The 21802-nt window shown below is 45.6% G+C and overlaps 1 protein-coding gene across 1 annotated transcript; it reads left to right on the forward strand.

Annotated features, from left to right (window-relative positions):
- Positions 1–834: 834 nt before the first annotated feature.
- On the forward strand, positions 835–20515 carry apoba (apolipoprotein Ba; the record flags this gene model as incomplete). The annotated part of the gene is made up of 27 exons (XM_079286103.1): positions 835–889; positions 1555–1569; positions 1846–1860; positions 2213–2319; positions 2429–2562; positions 2985–3132; positions 3476–3628; positions 4959–5083; positions 5170–5246; positions 5352–5808; positions 6073–6217; positions 6347–6493; positions 6618–6829; positions 13030–13237; positions 13332–13502; positions 13644–13847; positions 14101–14265; positions 14371–14576; positions 14674–14856; positions 15062–15192; positions 15696–15906; positions 16105–16277; positions 16378–16547; positions 16861–16982; positions 17158–17531; positions 17861–20436; positions 20510–20515. The coding sequence occupies 27 exons, from the start codon at positions 835–837 to the stop codon at positions 20513–20515; spliced, it is 6690 nt and encodes a 2229-aa protein (XP_079142229.1).
- Between the last annotated feature and the right edge of the window lie 1287 nt (positions 20516–21802).

Genomic DNA, 21802 nt, shown 5'->3' on the forward strand with positions numbered 1-21802 from the left:
ATGTGCAGGAGCCAGAAAACACCAGGGAAGGCAGTGCTATGCTACCATGTTAGCTTAGCTAGCACTCAACAATCGGCCTTAATACAAAACTGATGTAACAATTTAACTACTGCATGAAACACGTAAATGCTCTCCAAATTTACTGGGTAAACAATAGTCCGCAAGTTATTTATGTGGTGTTTTGTGCACTTTACATGAGAAAACAGGAAAAAAAGGAAGAGGCAGGCAGACGTGAAAGGTGTCTAGAGCTATGGCAAGACGTAGCAGGAGCACATGGTCGCAAGGCGAAACCACAACGCTGCACTGCCTCCTGCTGTCCATAGATTAGCACACTTATAGGGACGTCAGTATTATAGATCCCTCTATTTTATCTCTGTTCTTTTAAAAGAGACATTGAAACAACTTAATCATATCAATTATTAATCAAATAAACTAAATATACTTTGATATAGTGAACCAAAGCAGTCAAAAAGTCCCATGAGTTATTGACCAGTTGATTGTTAAAGCACCACAGGCTGCCTGATTGATTACAACTGCATGTCATTGTGCAATCCTGTATTGACAATAGCAAAACCCCTGTGTCTGTTGTCTGAAGACACATTGCTATTGCTATTTACCCAACATCAAGCTTCTGTGCTAGTCAGAGGTTGCACTTTGAAGCAACCACCCAGGCTTTTCCGTGACTGTATCTGTATAGCTCTGGTAATCACCGGGGTTGGTTTAAGGAGGGACAGGGAAGAGGGACCCTATAAAAGATCTGAGTAGAGGGTTGCAGTGTTAGTCAAGACTGAGAGGGCTGAAAAACACAGAGGAACCCCTTTTCTTTAGCCCATGATGGGTTACAGCAAGCTGTGTCTGTTACTGCTGCTGAGCAGCTACACGTTGGCTCGTAAGTAGGAATCCATTTTGATTCAAAATTACTGCATCGCGATACAATTTGTACAAACATGATAGCATTTTGGTGAACCATGAACCATTAATAGTGTAATGCCTGTGATGTTCCTGACAAGTCAAGGCATTACAAATATTTTTTTACTTCATCTTTGAATCTAAATTCCGATACCTTACATACATAAATTAAGTCCGTGGTTAAAAAAGCAGACATTGTGTGACAATGTACAGATATTGTTTCAAACTAAATGTTTTATTGAATAGCTTACAGCAACAAATAATAGCAATAAATATAGAAAAGAAGGTAAGAAGGAGCGTAGATAATCCCACCCAATTCTCCTGTACATCTTTTACACTGTGTACTGTATATATTACCAACCAGTCACAGTCATTCATTGTAAGTTGCAAAATGGATAAATGAATTCTTCTTGCTAAAGTTTGTAATGACCTCCATGTTGTTTTGCTCAGTTTGATTTCCTTGCCACTGTTGATTATTGAAAGGGACATGACACCAAAAATATACTCTTGCCATTGTTTCAGAAGGCAGTTAACCATCTTGTTCACTTCATCCCCTGAATATTTATTTATCATTAGAATAAATAATGTCTTTAACGTTTGCTGATAATTCTTTTTTATGACCCTTCACTCTTTTTTGTTTTCCAGAGGAAGGCAATGATGGTAATGCACGCACCTCAACGTGTCTGTGTAAGTTTCTATCTACACATCAGTTATCACATTCAATGTCCACCACTCAATCAACAAAACCTTCAAAATTCTCTTCTGCAGAGATTGTAATAACTATCCTGTAGCATTTTGATCAAATGGAAAAATGAGAATGATGAAGAAAGCTTACGTACTATATGAAATCATTTATGTAACTTTAACACTCTGGACTTTGTCAGTTCCTCTGAGGCTTGCCAGTATGTGCACCTGGATTTGTGTGTACGTCCATAGGGTCGATCAAGGGAGGTAAGTGGTATGTTGTCTCAAACAGACACATTGACCAGCAGATCGATGGTGGCTGTGCTAAACTAATAAACAAATGACCCGTTGTCTGGAGATAGAAGCAGGACCTCATGGACTCTTGCTCCTGTGCTGTTTATGATTTACTGCAGTAGCAGTTGTTCACTGTCGGAAACATCATGTGGCTGCTCCTGGGTCCAAAAGTCTGTTGAGATGATGTGGAAGCTTGATTGTGAACAGAATGATCCTAGGTGTAATGACCTCATCGTTAAAGGCAGTGATGGCTTGAAATGATTTGATCAGCACTTAGATCTGAGACTCAATTTTCCATTATTGTGATACCATTATCTCATTGCAGTGGCATCCAGATTCAAGAGCTATAAGAAGTATGTGTACCAGTACACCACAGAGAGCAGAAATGGAGCGGTGGGAAACCTGAAGAACGGCCCGCAAGTCTCCTGTCAGGTACATGCGTGTTTATGCGTCCCTCTCTGTCCTTTGACAACAAAATGTTTTTATCTGAGCTCCCTTTTGGCTCTCCATTGACCCTGCGTCTGCTGTCACATATCTTTAGGTAGTGATTGAAATCCCCAAGACGTGCAGATTCATCATGCACACCAGAGACTGTGCTCTCAGGGAGGTCTCTGCCATGGATCCCCGGGGCCAGCCGAGTCCCGGCTCCGAGGCCTTCCAGGCCGCCATGGAAAAGTTAGTGCAAAACACTCTTCATGGGTTCTGTTACACATGCAATAGTATATAACACAGTATAAATACCACAGACTAAGTATAAATACTCAATGCAGTTTGTTAAAGAGGTAACAGAGAGAACACACCTCTACCCTGACAGTGATGACTGTGTGTCCTTATTAGTTATTAGTATTATTAGTTACTATTATTAAGTACAGTGATCATGTGAACAGACACAAACTTATCAAAAGTCTCTCCAGCTGTTAAAGCCGACTGACAGCTGATCCAGCTGTGATCAGCTGATCCTCTGTCATCAGAAACAGAACACAAGTACAACCAGTCAGGTCAAGGTCTCTAACTGGCAATATTGGAAATGAACATAAGTCCTTCTTGTATAAGCACAGTGTGAGCCTATACTGAGTTTATGTCTTTTCTTCACCCAGGAACCCTTTGAAGTTCACTGTGGAGGAAGTCACCCGTGTCCAACTTTACCCCGAGGCGGACGAGCCAGTCCACATCCTCAACATTAAGAGAGGAATCGTTTCAGCTCTCATTGTGCCTGTCATGGAGGATGAACAGAATACTCTAATGGTTGGTATCTTCTCCCAACCTAAAGTGGCTTCTCTAAAAATGTACCAGAGAAAGCACACCAAGGCTATTGCATTAGGGTCTGTAGAACACATCCTATTAGATGTATATTGATATATGATCTCCCTTGTGGGTAAACTGCGTTGTTGCGTCAGCAAATGAGCAAACAGAACATAACACAAAAGCTAATATGAGAGGTGAGAGGAGAAGTGAAAAATGAAATGGCTGAAACATAAAGATCACGTTCTGGTGTGTAAAAATTAGCATGAGGCTTTGTCTTCTGTATTTGAAAGCTAAAATTCATGAGCAAAATCTTTCATCTGCATTTCTTTCCTTTCTTTTTCAGAGCACAGTGCACGGCCAGTGTTTTACAGACTACCTGGTGAATGCCAGAGGGGATGTCGCCACAGAGGTGACACTGTCCATAGATCTGTCCCAGTGTGACCAGTTCCACAGCAGGGAACGTGTCAACAGCCCCCTTGCCCTGCTGCAAAAACTGGTAAGATGTTAGTACCGGTACCTGCCTTTACAGCCGCTGTTACTGTCTTTAATACCATTCATTGTGTGATTATAAATAAAGGTTGCTTTGAAAAAGAGTTCTACAGATGTCTCTGTAGAACTCTTCTAAAAGGATCATTCTCTTTGCTTTCTCCTCGAGGTCAAAGGTCATGAGACTCCAACAGCTAATGAATGAGTTTAACTTTATTGGAACTTTAATCTTTGCAAACCTTAAATTGGAAAGCAATGTTTATAAAATCTTACAGTTTGCTCATCAGAGACCATACTTTTTTGTGTAAGGTCATTTTGTGCATTTTTATATATTTAGGTCATTTGGCTCTTGAAATGTAAACCTTTGGATTTTGTTCTTGTGTTGTTTTATTGATGGTATTTTCTCTATTTTATTGTGTTTGATTTCGATATTTGTGTGCTGTGTTGAATGTTTTCCTTTTGTTCCTGCTCTATGAGATCAGTGAGACAAGTTCCTAACATCTGTTGTAACGGCGATTACTGTGTAACGACACTTTCGATACATTGAAGGACAGTGAACATCTGTTGTATATCAGTTACTCCCCCGTGTTACCTTGAATTCTCGACAGAAACTTTATTTTTTCTCTCTTGCCTCCAGAATCAGAAAACAGAGAAAAGTCTTGATGAATTGAAGTAAATGTTGGTTGCATTTAACAACTGCAAAACTATCAAAACATTCGTTTACGAACTCTCACACAACTCATACAGAATCAGAATCAGAAATGGCTTATTGCCAAATATGTTGCACATGCAAGGAGTTTGGCTTGGTGATTGGTGCGTGACAATAAACATAGTAATAGTAAAAGACATCATTTAAAAATAGAAACTATGAAATGAAATATGATAAACAAACAAACAAAGAGTACTTTAAGTTTTAAGTATTAAAGTGACAAGTGTGTACGGTATTTAGTTGTGCAATAATTGTTAAAAAATTGAATTAGTCACCGCGTGTCACATATCACACAAGTTTTCTTCAAGAATACAAGCTAACACTGGGTGATTAATTGGTATGTGAATAGTTGTGGGTGAAGTGTTATTTTAAGATGGATACACCGATATGGCATTGTTCATCGATGTGAAACGAAAAATAACTGGTTCCATCCCTTTAAACTGCCAATCATTGTACATGAAGTGGTTTAGATTATGTCAAAATACTTTCCATTGTCGGTATGAAATACATTTTGCTGAAACAAGTTTTCAAAAATGTCAATAATATGAAGTCTTCTCAAGGCAAAATCTTCTTGTGACTTGAAAGTATGTATGAACATTGACGCACAAACATTGTGGGATTTTGTTTCCAGCATCGGCCCTTGTCTGAACTGATTACAAGCACTCAAGACTGCAACTACCAGGTTGATAACAAGGGAAAGCACTTAATGGCAGCCACGTGCACAGAAAAACACGTCTATCTGCCATTTTCCAATGCGTAAGTCATCATCTGGGTGCAGATATATGTGTGTGTATATTGTGCAATGCTCTGCATTTTGCATCACCTTCTGATCTGCCTTGCAGGGTCAACGGAATATCGTCCGAGGTGACCCAGCATCTCAGCTTTCAAAGCTCCAAAAGGATCAACAACAAAGTATTTGGTTAGTGATCATCTCAGGCATGTCTGCTGTGCCTGACATGCATCATTTTAGTTCACATCTCTTTTTGGGAAATGCAAAATGTATGTATAATATGTGTGTACACAGACATGGACCCCAGCCAGCGCAAGCCACTCCACTTTGAAGACCCTGACGATAAAGCTCCAGTCCAGTCGAAGGACGCTGCTCTGAGCACCCTACAGGACCTCGTGGCTTTGGCAGGCACAGACCAGGGTCAGAAGAGGACCAGCCTTTTCCATAAGCTGGTGTCCAGCCTGCGCGTCCTGAAGAACGAGACCCTGAGCCAGACGGTCACTGAGATGCTGGATGTGTCAGGCTGGCTCACCTGGCAGGCCCTGTTCCAGTGTGGAACCACAGAGTGCACCAGCGCCATCTTCCAGGCCATCAGGACCATTGATGGGTTGTCACCGGAGGTGGACGCTCTCATCTATGGGCTGAGTCTACAGGCTAACCCTGATGCCTCACGTGTCCGAGATATGCTCAGCATGGCTCAGTATAGACAGAGCAGGGTAATCATGTATGCTCTAGCCAACACAGTCAAAAAGTAAGTCAAATATTGTTTCTGGCCTTCAAACATTACACACAATCCTTTTTTTCAATATTAGACTATAGTACGATAGAACACCTGTTCAATTTGAATGAAGCTAAACGGGACATGAACGTTTTTTTATGTCATATTTTGGCCAACTTTGTAAGTGTTGCAGGTGACCACAAGAGGGAAATACTCTGAAATAGAACCTTTTAACACAATGTTCACCCAAACCAGAGCATCTGATCAGCATATATCTTCCCTGTCTCTGGTCCACAGGTTCCATAAAGCAGAGGTTACTCCAGTGGTCACAGATGTGTCAAAGTTCATGGAAACACTCTTAAATGACTGCTTGGGAGAAACCCTTGATGAAGATTCAGACTCTCCTGCTGATCCCAAAGAGATTGCCTTCCTCGTACTGAAGGTACTAATGATTAGTATGTGTGAATGATTCAAGAATCTAACTGACTGTATTTCTGGATTCAGTCAGCTCGTGTCAGGGAATCTGGCTCAGGGCTGCCCTCGAATGAATACCTTTTTGTCTCATCTCCAGGTTGTTGGTGTCATGGGTCAAGCCATGCAAGCTGTGAGTCCCAGCCTGATTTCTTCCATTTTGCAGTGTGCTAAGAAAACAGACATTCCATTATCAAACCAAAAGGCAGCTGTACAGGCCTTTCGGTTGATGGATAATAATAATGAGGTACAACGACTTCCCACTAACACATTTATTACAACTTGTCATTGTAGGGTGATGATGACCACAGCATATCTTATGCTGTTTTGTACAGTATGGCTGTTGTAATTTAACATTTGGTCAACCACAGGTCAGAAACATCTTCATGGAGGTGTTCCATGATGCTCAGAGCCCTGTTGAAAAACGTGTAGCAGCCTACCTGATTCTGATGAAGAACCCAGACCAAGCCCTGGTTAGAGACATTCTGAACCATTTGGAGAATGTGAGGGACGAGCACCTCAAGAGCTTTGTGGTCTCCCACCTGAAAAACATCCGCAACTTCGGCGAGCCACAAATGGATCAGTGAGTGTTTGGCCAGCAACCGTAGCTAGTTAAATAACTGTGCAGTGTAATTTGGAGCTTCTTAGCACAGGCAGATGTCTACTGTTGTGATAGAATATTACATTTATTAGGTGGCCACAAAAACCAGTGAATGCTAATGTTGCTGTGTTTCTGCTAGACATGGGCAATTTCTTGCTAACCTGTTAGCAATAGCAATTCTATAAGTTAATAAAATGATAGCGTAGTGTGTTTCTTCTGCCCCCACGTGATCATGTTTGTGAGTGTAGGGATCATGGTATATGTGTGATGGCAGATGTGTATGTGTGTGTGTGTGTGTGTGTGTGTGTGTGTGTGTGTGTGTGTGTGTCACGGGAGTTCACGGGTAGGACCCAAATGCAGACCACAGGAGACAAAGTCCAATGAAACAGGTTTATTTGGTAGACAAGTGGGTGGCTGGTGTGAGTCCCGTGGCTCGACACCGGGGGCTGGTAGCTCGACGGTGTGATGTCCCGTGGCTCGACACTGAAGAGTTGACAGATCGACGGTGTGATGTCCCGTGGCTCGACACCGGAGAGTTCGTAGATCGCCCAGTACTTTCCACCCGTAGCAGAGAGGAGAGAGATTAGCACAGGAAGATACCATGGGGTTTACTCACGACACGGCGGACGCTACCGAGGCAGAAGACAATACAGACTGACGCCCCAAGCCTGCAGGCCCAGGGCTTATATGCTGCCGGGTAACGAGCCAGATTGTCCGCAGCTGGCATCCATCAGAGCGGTAGCAGTGGGAGGAGTCTGGAGGCAGGTCCGAGAAAACACCAAGCACATGGCATAACAAAACACACACAGGGGAATGACAGACACATGAGGAGAGGAGATTGGAGGGGAAACAGAGGTAACCACACAGTGGGTCAGACAGGGATCCTGACAGTACCCCCCCCTCAACGGGAGCCTCCAGGCGGTCTGCCAGTCTTGTCCGGGTGCCGTCGATGAAACTCCCGAACGAGAGTGGGGTCGAGGATCCTAGACCGGGGCACCCATGAGCGTTCCTCAGGACCGTAACCCTCCCAGTCCACGAGGTATTGGAAACCCCGACCCCGAGGGCGAACATCCAACAGTCTGTTGACCGTATGCGCTGGACCCCCGTCGATGAGTCGGGCGGGTGGTGGGGGTCTGGCCGGAGGGCACAGGGCACAGGTGGACACCGGTTTGATCAGCGACACGTGGAACGTCGGGTGGATCCTCATGGATGAGGGAAGCTTCAGACGAACTGCGGACGGGTTGATAATTGCCTGGACCGCAAACGGACCGATGAACCGGGGAGACAACTTCCGGGATTCGGTCCGTAATGGGATGTCCCTGGCGGAGAGCCACACCATTTGACCGACTTGGTAATGTGGAGCAGGGATGCGGCGGCGATCCGCAAAACGCTTATTCTGTTCCGCCGTGCGGAGAAGGGCGGCCCGGGTCTCCCTCCACACCTTCCTACAGCGACGAAGGTGGCGCTGCACTGAGGGAACAGCTATCTCCACCTCCTGGGCGGGGAACAGAGGTGGCTGGTAACCCAGGGAGGCCTCGAATGGAGTGTGGCCCGTAGCCGATGACGTATGGGAGTTGTGGGCATATTCCACCCAAGGCAGGTGAGTACTCCAGCTGGAGGGATTCGATGCTGCCACGCAGCGGAGGGAGGCCTCGAGCTCCTGATTAAGCCTCTCCGTCTGCCCGTTGGACTGGGGGTGGAACCCCGAGGACAGACTGATGGTTGCGCCGAGGGCCCGGCCGAAGGCTCTCCAGACCTGGGATACGAACTGCGGGCCTCGGTCCGACACAATGTCCACCGGGATCCCATGCAGACGGAACACCTGGCTGACCATGATATCCGCCGCCTCCTGAGCTGAGGGAAGCTTGGGCAGAGCGAGGAAGTGAGCCGCCTTTGAGAAGCGGTCAACCACCGTAACGATGACCGTGTTTCCATGAGAGGGTGGCAGGCCCGTGACGAAGTCCAGGGCGATATGGGACCAGGGACGATGAGGCGCCGGGAGGGGTTGCAGCAAGCCGGCGGGAGGTCGGTGTGACGCCTTATTGCGGGCACAGGTTGAGCAGGCGAGGACAAAGGCTCTAGTATCGGCCTCCAGCGATGTCCACCAAAAGGTTCTCCGAAGCAGATCAATGGTGCGTCTGACGCCAGGGTGACAGGAGAACCGAGAGGTGTGCGCCCACTGGAGCACTTGGGAGCGTGCGGACAGGGGAACAAAGAGGCGGCCGGGAGGCCCGCCTCCGGGATCTGGCTGGGTTCGGAGAGCGTCCTGCACCACTGATTCGATCTCCCAGGTGAGAGCGGCTGCCACACAGGTTGTAGGGAGGATGGTCCCAGGACTGGAGGAGCGACCCTCGGGAGAGAACTGGCGAGAGAGAGCATCAGGCTTGGTATTCTTGTGGCCTGGGCGGTAGGAGATGGTGAAGTCAAACCGTCCGAAGAATAATGACCACCGAGCCTGGCGAGAGTTTAACCGCTTGGCCGTCCGAATGTACTCGAGGTTCCTATGGTCTGTCCAGACCACGAACGGATGAACAGCCCCCTCTAGCCAGTGTCTCCACTCCTCGAGAGCCAGCTTAATTGCCAGCAGTTCCCGGTTTCCCACATCGTAGTTCCTCTCTGCTGGGTTCAACCGGCGGGAATAGTAGGCGCAAGGGCGCAACTTCGAGTCCGAGTCCGACTGTTGAGACAGGATGGCCCCCACACCTGTGTCAGAGGCGTCCACCTCAACAACGAACTGACGGGTGTCGTCGGGCTGAATCAGGATGGGGGCGGAGGAGAACCGTTCCTTGAGGAGCTTGAATGCCCGACCGGCCTCCGGTGTCCATACAAATATGGTCTTGGAAGAGGTGAGCCCAGTGAGCGGGGCTGCGAGGTTACTGTAGTTCCTGATGAATCGACGGTAGAAGTTGGCAAACCCCAGAAACTGTTGGAGCTGTTTCCGGGAGGAGGGAGTCGGCCACTCAGTTACCGCCTTGACCTTTTCTGGATCCGTTCTTACTTGACCCCTCTCAATGATGAATCCCAGGAACTGAACTGAGGTCACATGGAACTCACATTTCTCCGCCTTCACAAACAGTTTGTTCTCCAGTAGGCGCTGGAGGACCAACCGAACGTGGCGCTGATGCTCCAGAAGGTCCGCAGAGTAGATGAGGATATCATCGATGTACACGAACACAAAACGGTTCAGGAAGTCCCGGAGTACGTCGTTTACCAACGCCTGGAAAACTGCTGGGGCATTGGATAGTCCAAACGGCATGACCAAGTACTCGAAGTGACCGAGGGGGGTGTTGAACCCCGTCTTCCACTCATCTCCTGCTCGGATCCGCACCAGGTGGTATGCATTGCGAAGGTCGAGCTTGGTGAAGATTGTGGCTCCAGACAAGGGTTCAAACGCAGAATTAATCAGTGGCAGAGGGTACTTGTTCCGGGTAGTGATGCTGTTCAGACCCCGATAGTCGATGCAGGGCCGGAGGCTCTTATCCTTCTTAGAGACAAAGAAGAATCCAGCTCCGAGTGGTGATGAGGACGGGCGGATGATTCCAACCCTCAACGACTGTGAGATGTATTCCTCCATGGATGCCTTCTCCGGCCTAGACAGGTTATATAACCGACTGGAAGGAAGCGGAGCGCCCGGGTGGAGGTCAATAGCGCAGTCGTAGGGACGGTGAGGTGGTAAGGAGAGGGCCCGGCTCTTGCTAAACACTTCCCCGATGTCATGGTAGGCGGTGGGCACGGAGGCGAGATCTGGCAAAGGCTCGTGATAGTCCTGGGGAGGTCCTCCAGGGGGTTGCGCCGATCTTAGGCAGTTAGCATGACAGTCGGGGCTCCATGCGGCAATCCTCCCTGCCGCCCAGTCAATCCGAGGGTTATGGGTGGTGAGCCAAGGGTGGCCCAGAACTAGGGGGTTCTGCGGAGAAGGAAAAACGTAAAACTGAAGTCTCTCTCTGTGATTACCGGACAGGATGAGCTGCAGCGGCTGGGTCCGGTGAGTGACTCGGGCTAGGAAGCTGCCGTCTAGGGCATTGACCACTAGCGGACGCTCTAGTCTCTCCAAGGGAATCTGGACTCTGGCGATAAACTCCGTGTCCATGAAATTCTGTTCTGCTCCAGAGTCCACCAGAGCCGAGAGAGAGAGAGAGCGAGAGTGCAGCGAGAGAGATGCCGGCAACAACAGTCTTGGTAGGGAGTCTCGAGAAGGCTCGGGTCCGCTCACCAGTATCCCAACCTTTACTGGCGAGCGCCCCCGTTTGACCGAACCGGACAGGAGGAAAGGGAATGTCCCAGGCGGCCACAGTACAGGCACTCGCCTGCTCTGATCCGCCTATCTCTCTCCCGTGGCGAAAGGTGGGCACGCCCGAGCTGCATAGGCTCCTCCTCCGGCGTGGAAAAGGGGACCGAATCCCAAGCCTGAGGCCCTCTCCGCTCCTCCGGATAGGCTGACGCCGGAGCACGCAGGCGGAAGCTGGAAGAGGGCGATGTCCCGGGTGATGCCCCTAGGGACCTGTAGTTCCTCTCACGTCGCCTCTGCCGCATCCGATTATCCAGCCCGATCGAGAGCTTAATCAGCTCCTCCAACGAACCGGCCTTATTACAGGTTGCCAGTTCATCCTTCATGGCTTCGGATAGTCCGTGAAGGAAAACTCCCCTGAGCGCCGTCTCTCCCCACCCGGACTCGGCGGCGAGAATGCGGAAGTCCACTGCGTGTTCTGCTACACTCGCCTGACCCTGTCGCAAGCGGAGGAGGCGTTGAGCTGCATCCTCGGAGTCCACTGGGTGGTCGAAAACCCTCCTCAGATCCTCCACAAAGTCGACATAATCCACAAGATTAGGCTGGTCGATGCTCAGTGTGTTCGTGGCCCAGTCCAAAGCCCTTCCCCGCAGTAAGCCGACCACGTAAGAAACCCTGGACCTGTCTGAGGCGAAAATCTGGGGCTGTCGGTCAAACACCTGCCTGCATTGAAACAGGAAGCCCCGGCATCTCCCCAGCGTTCCGTCATAGGGCTCCGGAGGTGGCACGGGGGACTCCCGAACCGGCGGGGCGAGGCCTGGAGAGGGGAGTGCAGGTGATGGGTCCGGGGCTGGAGCCGGCTGAAGCTGGCCTGTCCGAACCAGTCCCTGCAAGATGCGGCCAACCTCAGAGACCTCACCTGCCATGGATTGCAGGGCTTGACGCATCTCCATGAGCATCTGCTGGTGTGCCTCCAGCTGCGTGCTATGTCCGGCCAGCGTAGCTGCTCCTGTGGTCGCTGCGTCCATTTTATGGTCAGTCTGTTCTGTCACGGGAGTTCACGGGTAGGACCCAAATGCAGACCACAGGAGACAAAGTCCAATGAAACAGGTTTATTTGGTAGACAAGTGGGTGGCTGGTGTGAGTCCCGTGGCTCGACACCGGGGGCTGGTAGCTCGACGGTGTGATGTCCCGTGGCTCGACACTGAAGAGTTGACAGATCGACGGTGTGATGTCCCGTGGCTCGACACCGGAGAGTTCGTAGATCGCCCAGTACTTTCCACCCGTAGCAGAGAGGAGAGAGATTAGCACAGGAAGATACCATGGGGTTTACTCACGACACGGCGGACGCTACCGAGGCAGAAGACAATACAGACTGACGCCCCAAGCCTGCAGGCCCAGGGCTTATATGCTGCCGGGTAACGAGCCAGATTGTCCGCAGCTGGCATCCATCAGAGCGGTAGCAGTGGGAGGAGTCTGGAGGCAGGTCCGAGAAAACACCAAGCACATGGCATAACAAAACACACACAGGGGAATGACAGACACATGAGGAGAGGAGATTGGAGGGGAAACAGAGGTAACCACACAGTGGGTCAGACAGGGATCCTGACAGTGTGTGTGTGTGTGCGCTTGTGTGTGTGTCTGTGTGTGCGTGTGTGCGTGTGCGTGTGCGTGTGTGTGTGTGTGTGTGTGTGTGTGTGTGTGTGTGTGTGTGAATGATGGTGTGCATCTTTATTGTGGATGGTGAAAAGAGTGAAGTGGGTGAAATATATTTTTCTTTAAATTTTAGGGATTTAAATTGATGCCAACGTAAGCAAGTGCAGTGGGATAAGAACGATGGTGCTGGAAAATAAGGGGACAGAAACCTTTTGCCTCCAGCTTCTTGATCTGAGAGACGAAATAGAAATATGTTTGTCTTGTCATCTCACTGCAACCTTCTTATTTTCTCCTAAAGACTTAAGGAGTACATTGAGTTGGCCTTAAGAGACCAGCTATCACCCACAAACAAAGTATTTGATGGCATGTCAAGCAACTACAAAATAGACTCTCCATTGGGCTCCGTGCAGAGTAACATCATCTTCGATGTCACTGACACCATGCCTAAAGAGGTCATGCTGGAGACCACTCTCAAAGTTTTTAACTACAACTATGACATCTTTGAGGTACGTTTTCAATGGCATATTTGTTATATGTGGTAAAAATACACAATCTAGCATTGCTGCGATTTTTAAACATTTAAAATCTTCCGCATTTAAGGTTGGCGCTGAGGGAACAGGATTTGAACCAACAATCGATGCTCTCTTCGGAGAACAGGGTTTCTTCCCTGACTCCGTCTCTAAAGTCATGTACTGGGCAGATGACAAAGCCAACATGCTCGCGAAGGTTTTGGATAGAATTGTTCCAGAAAGAGACAGAATGAAGAGACAGGTGAAATGATTTTTGTACACATCATACATATTGTGCTTGTCTGCACTACAACGTGAATAAAACCTTGCCTTTCCAACTACCTTTTACTTGTTTTGAGCATGCACGGCCAGAAACTTACATACACTTGTAATATCTCTCCAGGTTCCACAGGATCTCCTGAAAGACATCACAAACAGTTTCCAGAAGCTCATAAATGACGTGCGTTTCTCTCCAGCCCCTGAAGCCACTGCCTATCTTCGGCTCCTGGGAGCTGAGATGGGATACATGAAGACCAGTGACATGAGAAAGATGGCTGAAACTCTGTTCATGTACTACCATACTTTCATCAAGGTGCTACCTGCCAAGGTCAGATACGTTGTTTCCGAACATGAATGTTGCAAAAAAAAGAACAAAAGTGAAAAACCTACGCATTTGTATGTCCACAAAATAGGGAATGTATCGACCACACACCAATCTTCCTCAGGGTGTCTCTCAAAAAGCCTTGTACCTCTGTTTGAGTTTTTTTCCATAACTCCTCGATAAACCCTCTGCTTTTCCTTTGGGTAACCTACTCAGAAGCTACAGTTCATATGTAGCATGTTTGTTTACTTTCCAACAGGCCATTTCTGCATTGACATCTAGCACTGAAAATGAAGTCTTTGCCCACTACATCTTCATGGAGGATGCCTTTTCTTTACCCACTGCTGCTGGCTTTCCTCTGAGGTTCTCATTGGCTGGTGTGTTTGCACCTGGTGCCAAAGGAGGCATGACTCACTCATCTGCTAGCAGAATGGTAAGTTAGCTTATCTTCTTAGTCTTCTTATAATTTGGCACGTGACCCCTGAGAATTGCTGTTTACAGCTACTCTGTTGTATCTTTCACTTTGCAGAGTGACTTGTCCTTCATGCCTTCAGTTGGGCTAGAATTCATCACCCAAATGGGTGTGCACATTCCAGACTATGGGCAGGCTGGGCTTGAGATGCACACTAATATGTACCACGAGAGTTCCCTCAAAGCTAAGGTCACCATGAGCAGAAACCAGATGAGACTGTCCATACCTGCTCCCAAGTCAAACACTCAGTTGTTCAGCATTAGGTCAGTGGCACATGTGCCAAATGAAACAAAACACTTTCAGTGTTTACCAGTGTCATGGTGTTCTCTCTCACCACTTCTCTCTCTTTTTGAAATACAGCAACAAGTTGCAGTCAGTGTCCTCCAGTCAAACACAAATAGTACCACCCCTGTTGGAGGAGCAGTCTGAATCAACTGACTGCCAGCCCCTTTTCAGTGGTCTGAGATTGTGCTCATTAGTGAGTTTCTCCAATGCTACTTCAATAGACCAGGCCCCATATCACCCCCTGAGTGGAGACAGCAGGTAAGAGGAAGCCACTTTGGCAAATCTAACTTGAAACCCATTGGTCTTTTGATTTGAGTTTTTTATTTTCATTTTAGTAGTTCATATTTGAGGAGCTAATATGTAGATAGTTACTGTAATTGGCTGATAATTGAATGCAGTACTCTATGATTTTAACTACCCAGATAGTTAACCAGAGAGTTTCATGAAAGCTGTGTTGTCGCAGGTTTGCAGTTGAAATCCAGCCGACAGGGGAAGTTTCAGAGTACACTGCCACCATCACTAATGAAGTACTCAGAGAGGGTAAAAAGGGTCGTCATAAAGTGAACTCACTGAAGCTAACCCTGAGGGCAGAAGGTACTGTTAAAAACAATGTGTGTGTGTGTGTGTGTGTGTGTGTGTGTGTGTGTGTGTGTATTCTACACATCACAATTTACATCCAGTGCCAACGTTAAGTGCCAATGAAGAAAGTAGTTAGGCGTGCAGCATGTCTTACTTTCATGCAACAGACCTGCGAATAACGTTAAGGGTTTTAGTTGTCTAACCATAATCATATCTTAACCAAAGTTTAACCAACATCACCACAGTCCCCCCTAAACTTACCGGTAATCATACCAGAGCATATTTTATTTTACATTTATGCCAAATGTTTGTCATTGAACTCTGGGTTTTGCGTAACTTCCCCAGGTTACTAAGGACATGTACTGGAACTATGGTCCAGAATGAATGAATGTGTGTCATAAGATTAGGCCCTTTTATATGTAACCATCACTTATAGCTTTAATATGGGCAATGTTGTAATATATTGTGAACCCACCATTAAATAGAAATTGATGGAGTTTAATTTCTGCTGCTACTAGGGTACGATTCATCAGAGGTCACTGCATCTCTGAAATACAACCACAACAAGAACACTGTCACCACTGAGGTTGTCATTCCCGACTACGATGTGAAAGCTGGCATCAAGCTGGCTGTAACTGACGGTGAAGCCAAAGGAAAGAGGATGAGAGGGATCACTGTTGATGTCACCAACAAGAACATCCCACAGCTGACTCTTGTTGGACACACAAGGTACATTGTTCTTGAAATAATCCTTCAATCCTTCCTAATGATGTATGACGTGGACATTTCAGATGTACTGTCTGTTGTTTTGAGACAATTTTTTAAGCAGTTGGATATCAGTGGATGTGAAACACCCCGGGAAATGCAAATAATTAAGAAATCGAGTTGCATGCTTACCTACCTATATGCCCTTTGTTTTAAATATAGACTTGACATGATGAAGGATGCCATGCTGCAACTCCAGATGGTCATTCCCTTTCTGAAAACGGATGCCTCTGTCACTGCAACCCTAAAGAGGGATGAGAATGTGGTCATGGACTTAGAGACAGTCATCAACCTCCCTGAGACATCCTATCAACAGACAGCTTCCTTCAAATACGGTAACCGTCTACCATCACTCACAGCTTTAGCACAGAAGACAGATGTAGATTCTTCATTCATTTGTATATTTGTGGGTGCATTTGTATTTTCTCTTTGTAGATGTTGACAAGTTTGAAGTGGAACTGAAATCAGACCTGAATTCAGAGATTCAGAAACTAAATGTCGAAGAGCATCAAAGGCGGCTGCAACAGCTCATTGATCATATTCTGGACCAGAAAGTGACAAAGACTGATATGAAACTGCGTCACATCGTCATGAAAGGAATTGAGGTAGCGCTTTGACATTTGACACTATATTTATTAACTTCTTCAATCCCAATTGGTCGTTCTGTGAGTTATTTATGATCAAAAACTCAAGAATTTTGGTGAAAAGCTAGCCCATCGGTGAATTACATATACTGACTAGTTTTTGGTGTGGATAGTGCGACCATGTTATCAAACTTCATGGTGTGCATCAAATTTAAAAGTATTGCAGAAACAGAGATATCATCTTTTTATGACATGCTTTTTTTTCTTGAGTGCTTTCACACTGTACAGCTTTTGTTGTAAATGAAATATAATTTATCTTCATGTCACCCTGAAGGCAGGTGATATATGGTTAGATAAATTGACAGCACACATCCCCTATCTTGCAAACCTGAGAAATAAGAGGAGCATCTCAGATGTCACCCTGGCAGCACTGCCTGAGAAGCTGTTTCTGCAGTCGTAAGTGTTTACTATAGAGTGTAAGAATATTACTTGGTTTCAGGTATTACTTAAACATAAACCCTAACTCAACAGTTCAGCTGTACTAGTTGGTCTGTCTTATGGTTCCCTGTCGATGTACAGTTTGTCCAAAATTGGAACAATATTGATTATATATTTTATTTTACCTCAACAGTGACAGCTTGTTCAGATACGAGTTCAACAAGGATAAGATGGCTATCTCGCTTCCTCTTCCACATGGAGGCAAAAAGTCCCAAGAACTGAACATTCCAACCACTCTGTCTACTCCCCTTATAGATATACCAGAGATAGGCCTATATATCCCTGCCAACAACTATCCACTACCATCATTCACTATACCACCTTTTTTGGATTTTACTGTTCCCCTTCTCGGTCTGGCTGAAGCATCCACCAAGATCAACAGCAACTTCTACGGCTGGGAAGGCTCCATCTCTGGAGGCAACAACACTGTTGATGTCCCGAGCTACATTGCACAGTACAAGGCTATGGCCCAATCACCGTTCAAACTACTGTCATACAAGCTTGAAGGTAAACACCTTCTTCAACTGCCAATTCTTAATAGTTACTGAATGATGGTGTGGGCTTTTGTTGTATTCACTCAGCGAAAGTGGCATGAAGGAAATGATTTGTAAAAATGTTTGGCATGTGATAGTTGGTAGAAAAACAATGTTGTTTTTGTGAAACTGAGCTTCTTCTATCTGTAAAGATGAGATCTGGAGAACAATGTTATAGAGCTCTTAATAAGGTGCAGCAACTAACATTCCAGCATCGAGCAATTTATTCATGGGAGCTTATTCTACATCTTTGCCTGTGCTGTTACAGGTACTGATAATACGATCTTTTCTATCTGTTTCAAGGAATCGGTATGATGTCAGGAAGAGCTGATAATGCCAAGTATCATCTGAATAGTTCCTTTAGCCATAGCCTCATTGACACAAGCTTTAGTGTGTTAGAAACAGTAAGTGTAACCAACAAATTGAATGCAAGAGCCAACTATAAGATCAAAGCCTCTAGTCCAATGGGCCTGCAAGCCTCCCTCTACTACTCTGCTCAGTCAACTTCGACTCTGGATTCAGATCAAGTCTCAGGAGATGGCACCATCGATGGATCACTTCAATTAGGTTCATTCAATACCAATACCTCCTACACCCACAGCTACAACCTGCGCCCAATAGATGGAGAAGGAAGAGGAGAGTCCACCCTGCACTTAAACTCGCCATTCTTTGATGTTCACAACATGATCCATGGAGTCTACGCAAACTCTGAGTTAAATATGGTGTCCAAAACCAATGCCCTGAAGGACGTTGTCAAGCATGTAGCAGAGCTCAAGTATAAAGATGCTCAAGTGACCCTAAAGTGCAACACTGTTGCCGCTGCCATGGGTCAATCACTCAATAACAAAGTTGAGCTTGGTGCGTCCGGCCATATGGCCATCCTCAGAATTGAGTCACAGGCAGATGATGACACAAATCGGGCATACTCACTGATATCAGGATCCCTGGATTCAAATGGGCTTGAGTTAAACTCTGAAGGTTCCATCACCTTTCACACAGGTCGTGGATTGCACAAAGCTTTTGTTATGGTGGGCAGAAATGGTCTGACCACAAGTGGAACTAACAGCATTCAGTGCAGCCCTGTCATAGTGGAGAATATCTTCAATGGTGCCATAGACAACAATGGAGCATCCCTGTCCTCCAAGACGAAAGCGATGGCTGAGGAAAGCAGAGGAGAGCTGAACATTGAGGGTAAAATCACAGCTGCGGAAGCCTCCTTGAATGGTGTCCTCAAAGGCCATGCATACGATGCAATCACAAGAAACAACATGGATATTGTACTAAACCGTAGGGCTCTGACCTTTACTAGCAATACCATGGGAACATTGAAGCAGATGAAAACAGAAAATAGCCATGCCCTGACCCTCACTATGTGGACCCTAGCCCTCCACTCAAAGACTGACAACTTCATCTGTGAAGATATTTACTACAAGCAAGACACAAAGGTTGATATGAAGCCATTTGTTACATCACTTGACATGACAAATTACCTCAAGTTTTATGAAGTTAGTTTGAACAATGAAGGCCACATGAAGCTTGAGCCAATTAAGATGGATCTGAGTGGAAGTACGAATGGAGCTTATGGAGAACACAACATTAAACATGCCTATGAACTCAATTATGACGATATGGCTGGTAAAATGAAATGTAGCACGTCTGGAAATGTAATGGACGCCCAACTAAGTCACAACTGTGAACTGGAGTTTGCTGGACTTTCCTTTAAGTCAAACTGTGAGGCACTAATAAATTCGGAGCCTCTACGTTTTGACAGCACTATTCGGACTATGGCACTGCCTTTCAGCCTCACTGTTAATGCTCTTGTCAACAGTGATGGACAAATTAATCTATATGGAAAGCACACCGGACAGCTGTTTAGCAAGTTGTTGGTTAAAGCCGAGCCCCTAGCTCTTGCATACTCACATGACAGCAGGGTATCAACTACACATATGTTTCCAAGTGGGAAGTCTTCCACTAATTTAGACAACAAATTCGATGGCCTCTTGACACCAATGAACCAATCTCTGACCTGGAAAGTAAAATCTAACCTCAACAACAATGCCTATAACCAGGATATTATTGCTTTCCATAATCCTGAGATGGTTGGATTTGAGTTTTCGGGAGTAATGTTAACAGACATTTTCAGCAAATTGAGCAAAGACGAGACATCAGAAATACAAGAATTTAGTGTAGCTGGTTTCCTTAAATATGACAAGAACAGTGACTGTCATATTATTGACATCCCATTCATTGAGAGCTTTCCTGTTGCTTTTGAGCAGCTCAAGAACACACTTGTACAAGCCTTAGAGTCGATACAACAGTTCATCAACAATTTAGATATCAACCAGACAATCACTGACTTTAGAGCCGAGTTAGATCGTCTACCTATGCAAGTGAGTGACTTCATCGACGGAATGGACTTGGAGAACAAAGTGAATCAAGTAAAAGCAAAACTTGATTATTTGATCAATGAGTTTGCTGTAACAATGGATGACATGGAGGTTGCGATGAACAACTTGAGAGAGAACATGGAAAATACGATAATGGACATTGTCACCAAAATTAGTGACACCATCCTCGCAATCAAAGACTATTTCAAGGCCGGCCACTTTGCCAAAAAGATACCAAATGTGCTTTCACAAATTGGAAATCAGCTTTCGGCCTTTGATAAGAAGTATGAAATCAAGCAGTCACTCATCAAAGCACTGGATACCATCGAGGACATCATCAGACAGATAGATTTACAGAAGCTCACAGAAAGCAGTGCTGCATGGCTGCGTGACCTTGATTCTAAATATGGAATCTTGGGGAAAATAAAAGACAAACTCTCTGAAATGAAACAAGCCATTGAGAACTTTGACATCAACGTGTTTTTCCAAGATGTAAAGGATTACCTTCTCTCAATTGATTTAGACATTTATGTTGAGCGGCTATCATATAAAATCCCCTCTTCAGAGATAGCAAAAGTGTTGGAATCTATGAATGATGTTATTGTCAACTGGATTGACGAATATGAAATCCCCAATAAAATCAATACGGTGTATTCTTACATTCGGGATACACTTTTAAAATACAATATTGATGATACAGTTAAAGAATTAATGGATCAATCATTAATTCTCATCAAGGAATTAAAAATTAAAGAGACAGTGCAGTCAATGGCCGATGCTCTGAAATCCATCAACTTTGAATTTGTTCATGATAGAATTATACAACTTCTGCACAGTGTAACAAGCCGGCTCAGGGCCATTGAATTTAGGAAAAGCATTGCTGACCTTAATGAGCACATTTCTTCAATGGTTAACTCATTGAAAGAATTTGACTACAGTGCATTTGTTCATGAGACCAACAACCGAATTTCTGTATTGACAAACTATATCAACGAGCAGATTAAAGCATATGCGATTGTACAAAAAATTGAGGCAGTAAGGGAATTTTTCAGAGAGATCCAAAGTTCTATCTTCACATATTTGGACAAACTCAAAAACACAAAGGTGGCTGATGCTCTGAAGAAACTAAAAGATGTGATCGACACTACATTTTACAATGACATCAAGTTGAAAGTGCAGGATATCCTTGAGGACATGCGACAACGGATCCTTGACATGGATATCAGAAATGAAATGTACATTTACCTCAAAAGAGCAAGTGAATCCTACAGCAATGTGGTTACCTACATTTCTGCACAGTTTAACCAACTGATAGAGAAGATCGCCAAACTGATCAATGACAACGAGATCATCACCCAGATGAAGCAAACTGCTGATGGAGTTCTGGATGCACTGAAAAGAGTTGAGATTGAAGTTCCAACGTTTACTGTACCTCTCACTGACCTTATCATTTCAGGATTTACGATCAACCTGAACAAACTGCCGGAGATTAGCATCCCAGCTCAAATTTTAGTCCCTGAGTTCACCATCCTCAACTCCTACATAATTCCTGCCTTTACCATAGACGTTGAGGAGATTAAAGCACATATAGTTGCACTTATAGACGACATCAGAAGATTTGAGATCCAAATGCCTGATCCTGAGGACATTTTTGGTGACCTAAAAGTTCTTTACCTTTCTGAACTACCAGATCTCACCGTCCCAGAAATAACTCTTTCAGAAATAAAATTTCCAGCCATCAAAATTCCCAAATTAAATCTGAAGGATTTTGAAATTACAATGCTTCCAATTCCAGGGATCAAATTACCTGAGGTTCCCAGTGACATTTGCGTGCCAGTTTTTGGCAAACTTTATGGTG

Source organism: Melanostigma gelatinosum, assembly GCF_949748355.1.
Source record: "Melanostigma gelatinosum genome assembly, chromosome: 16".
NCBI classification, from domain to species: Eukaryota; Metazoa; Chordata; class Actinopteri; order Perciformes; family Zoarcidae; genus Melanostigma; species Melanostigma gelatinosum.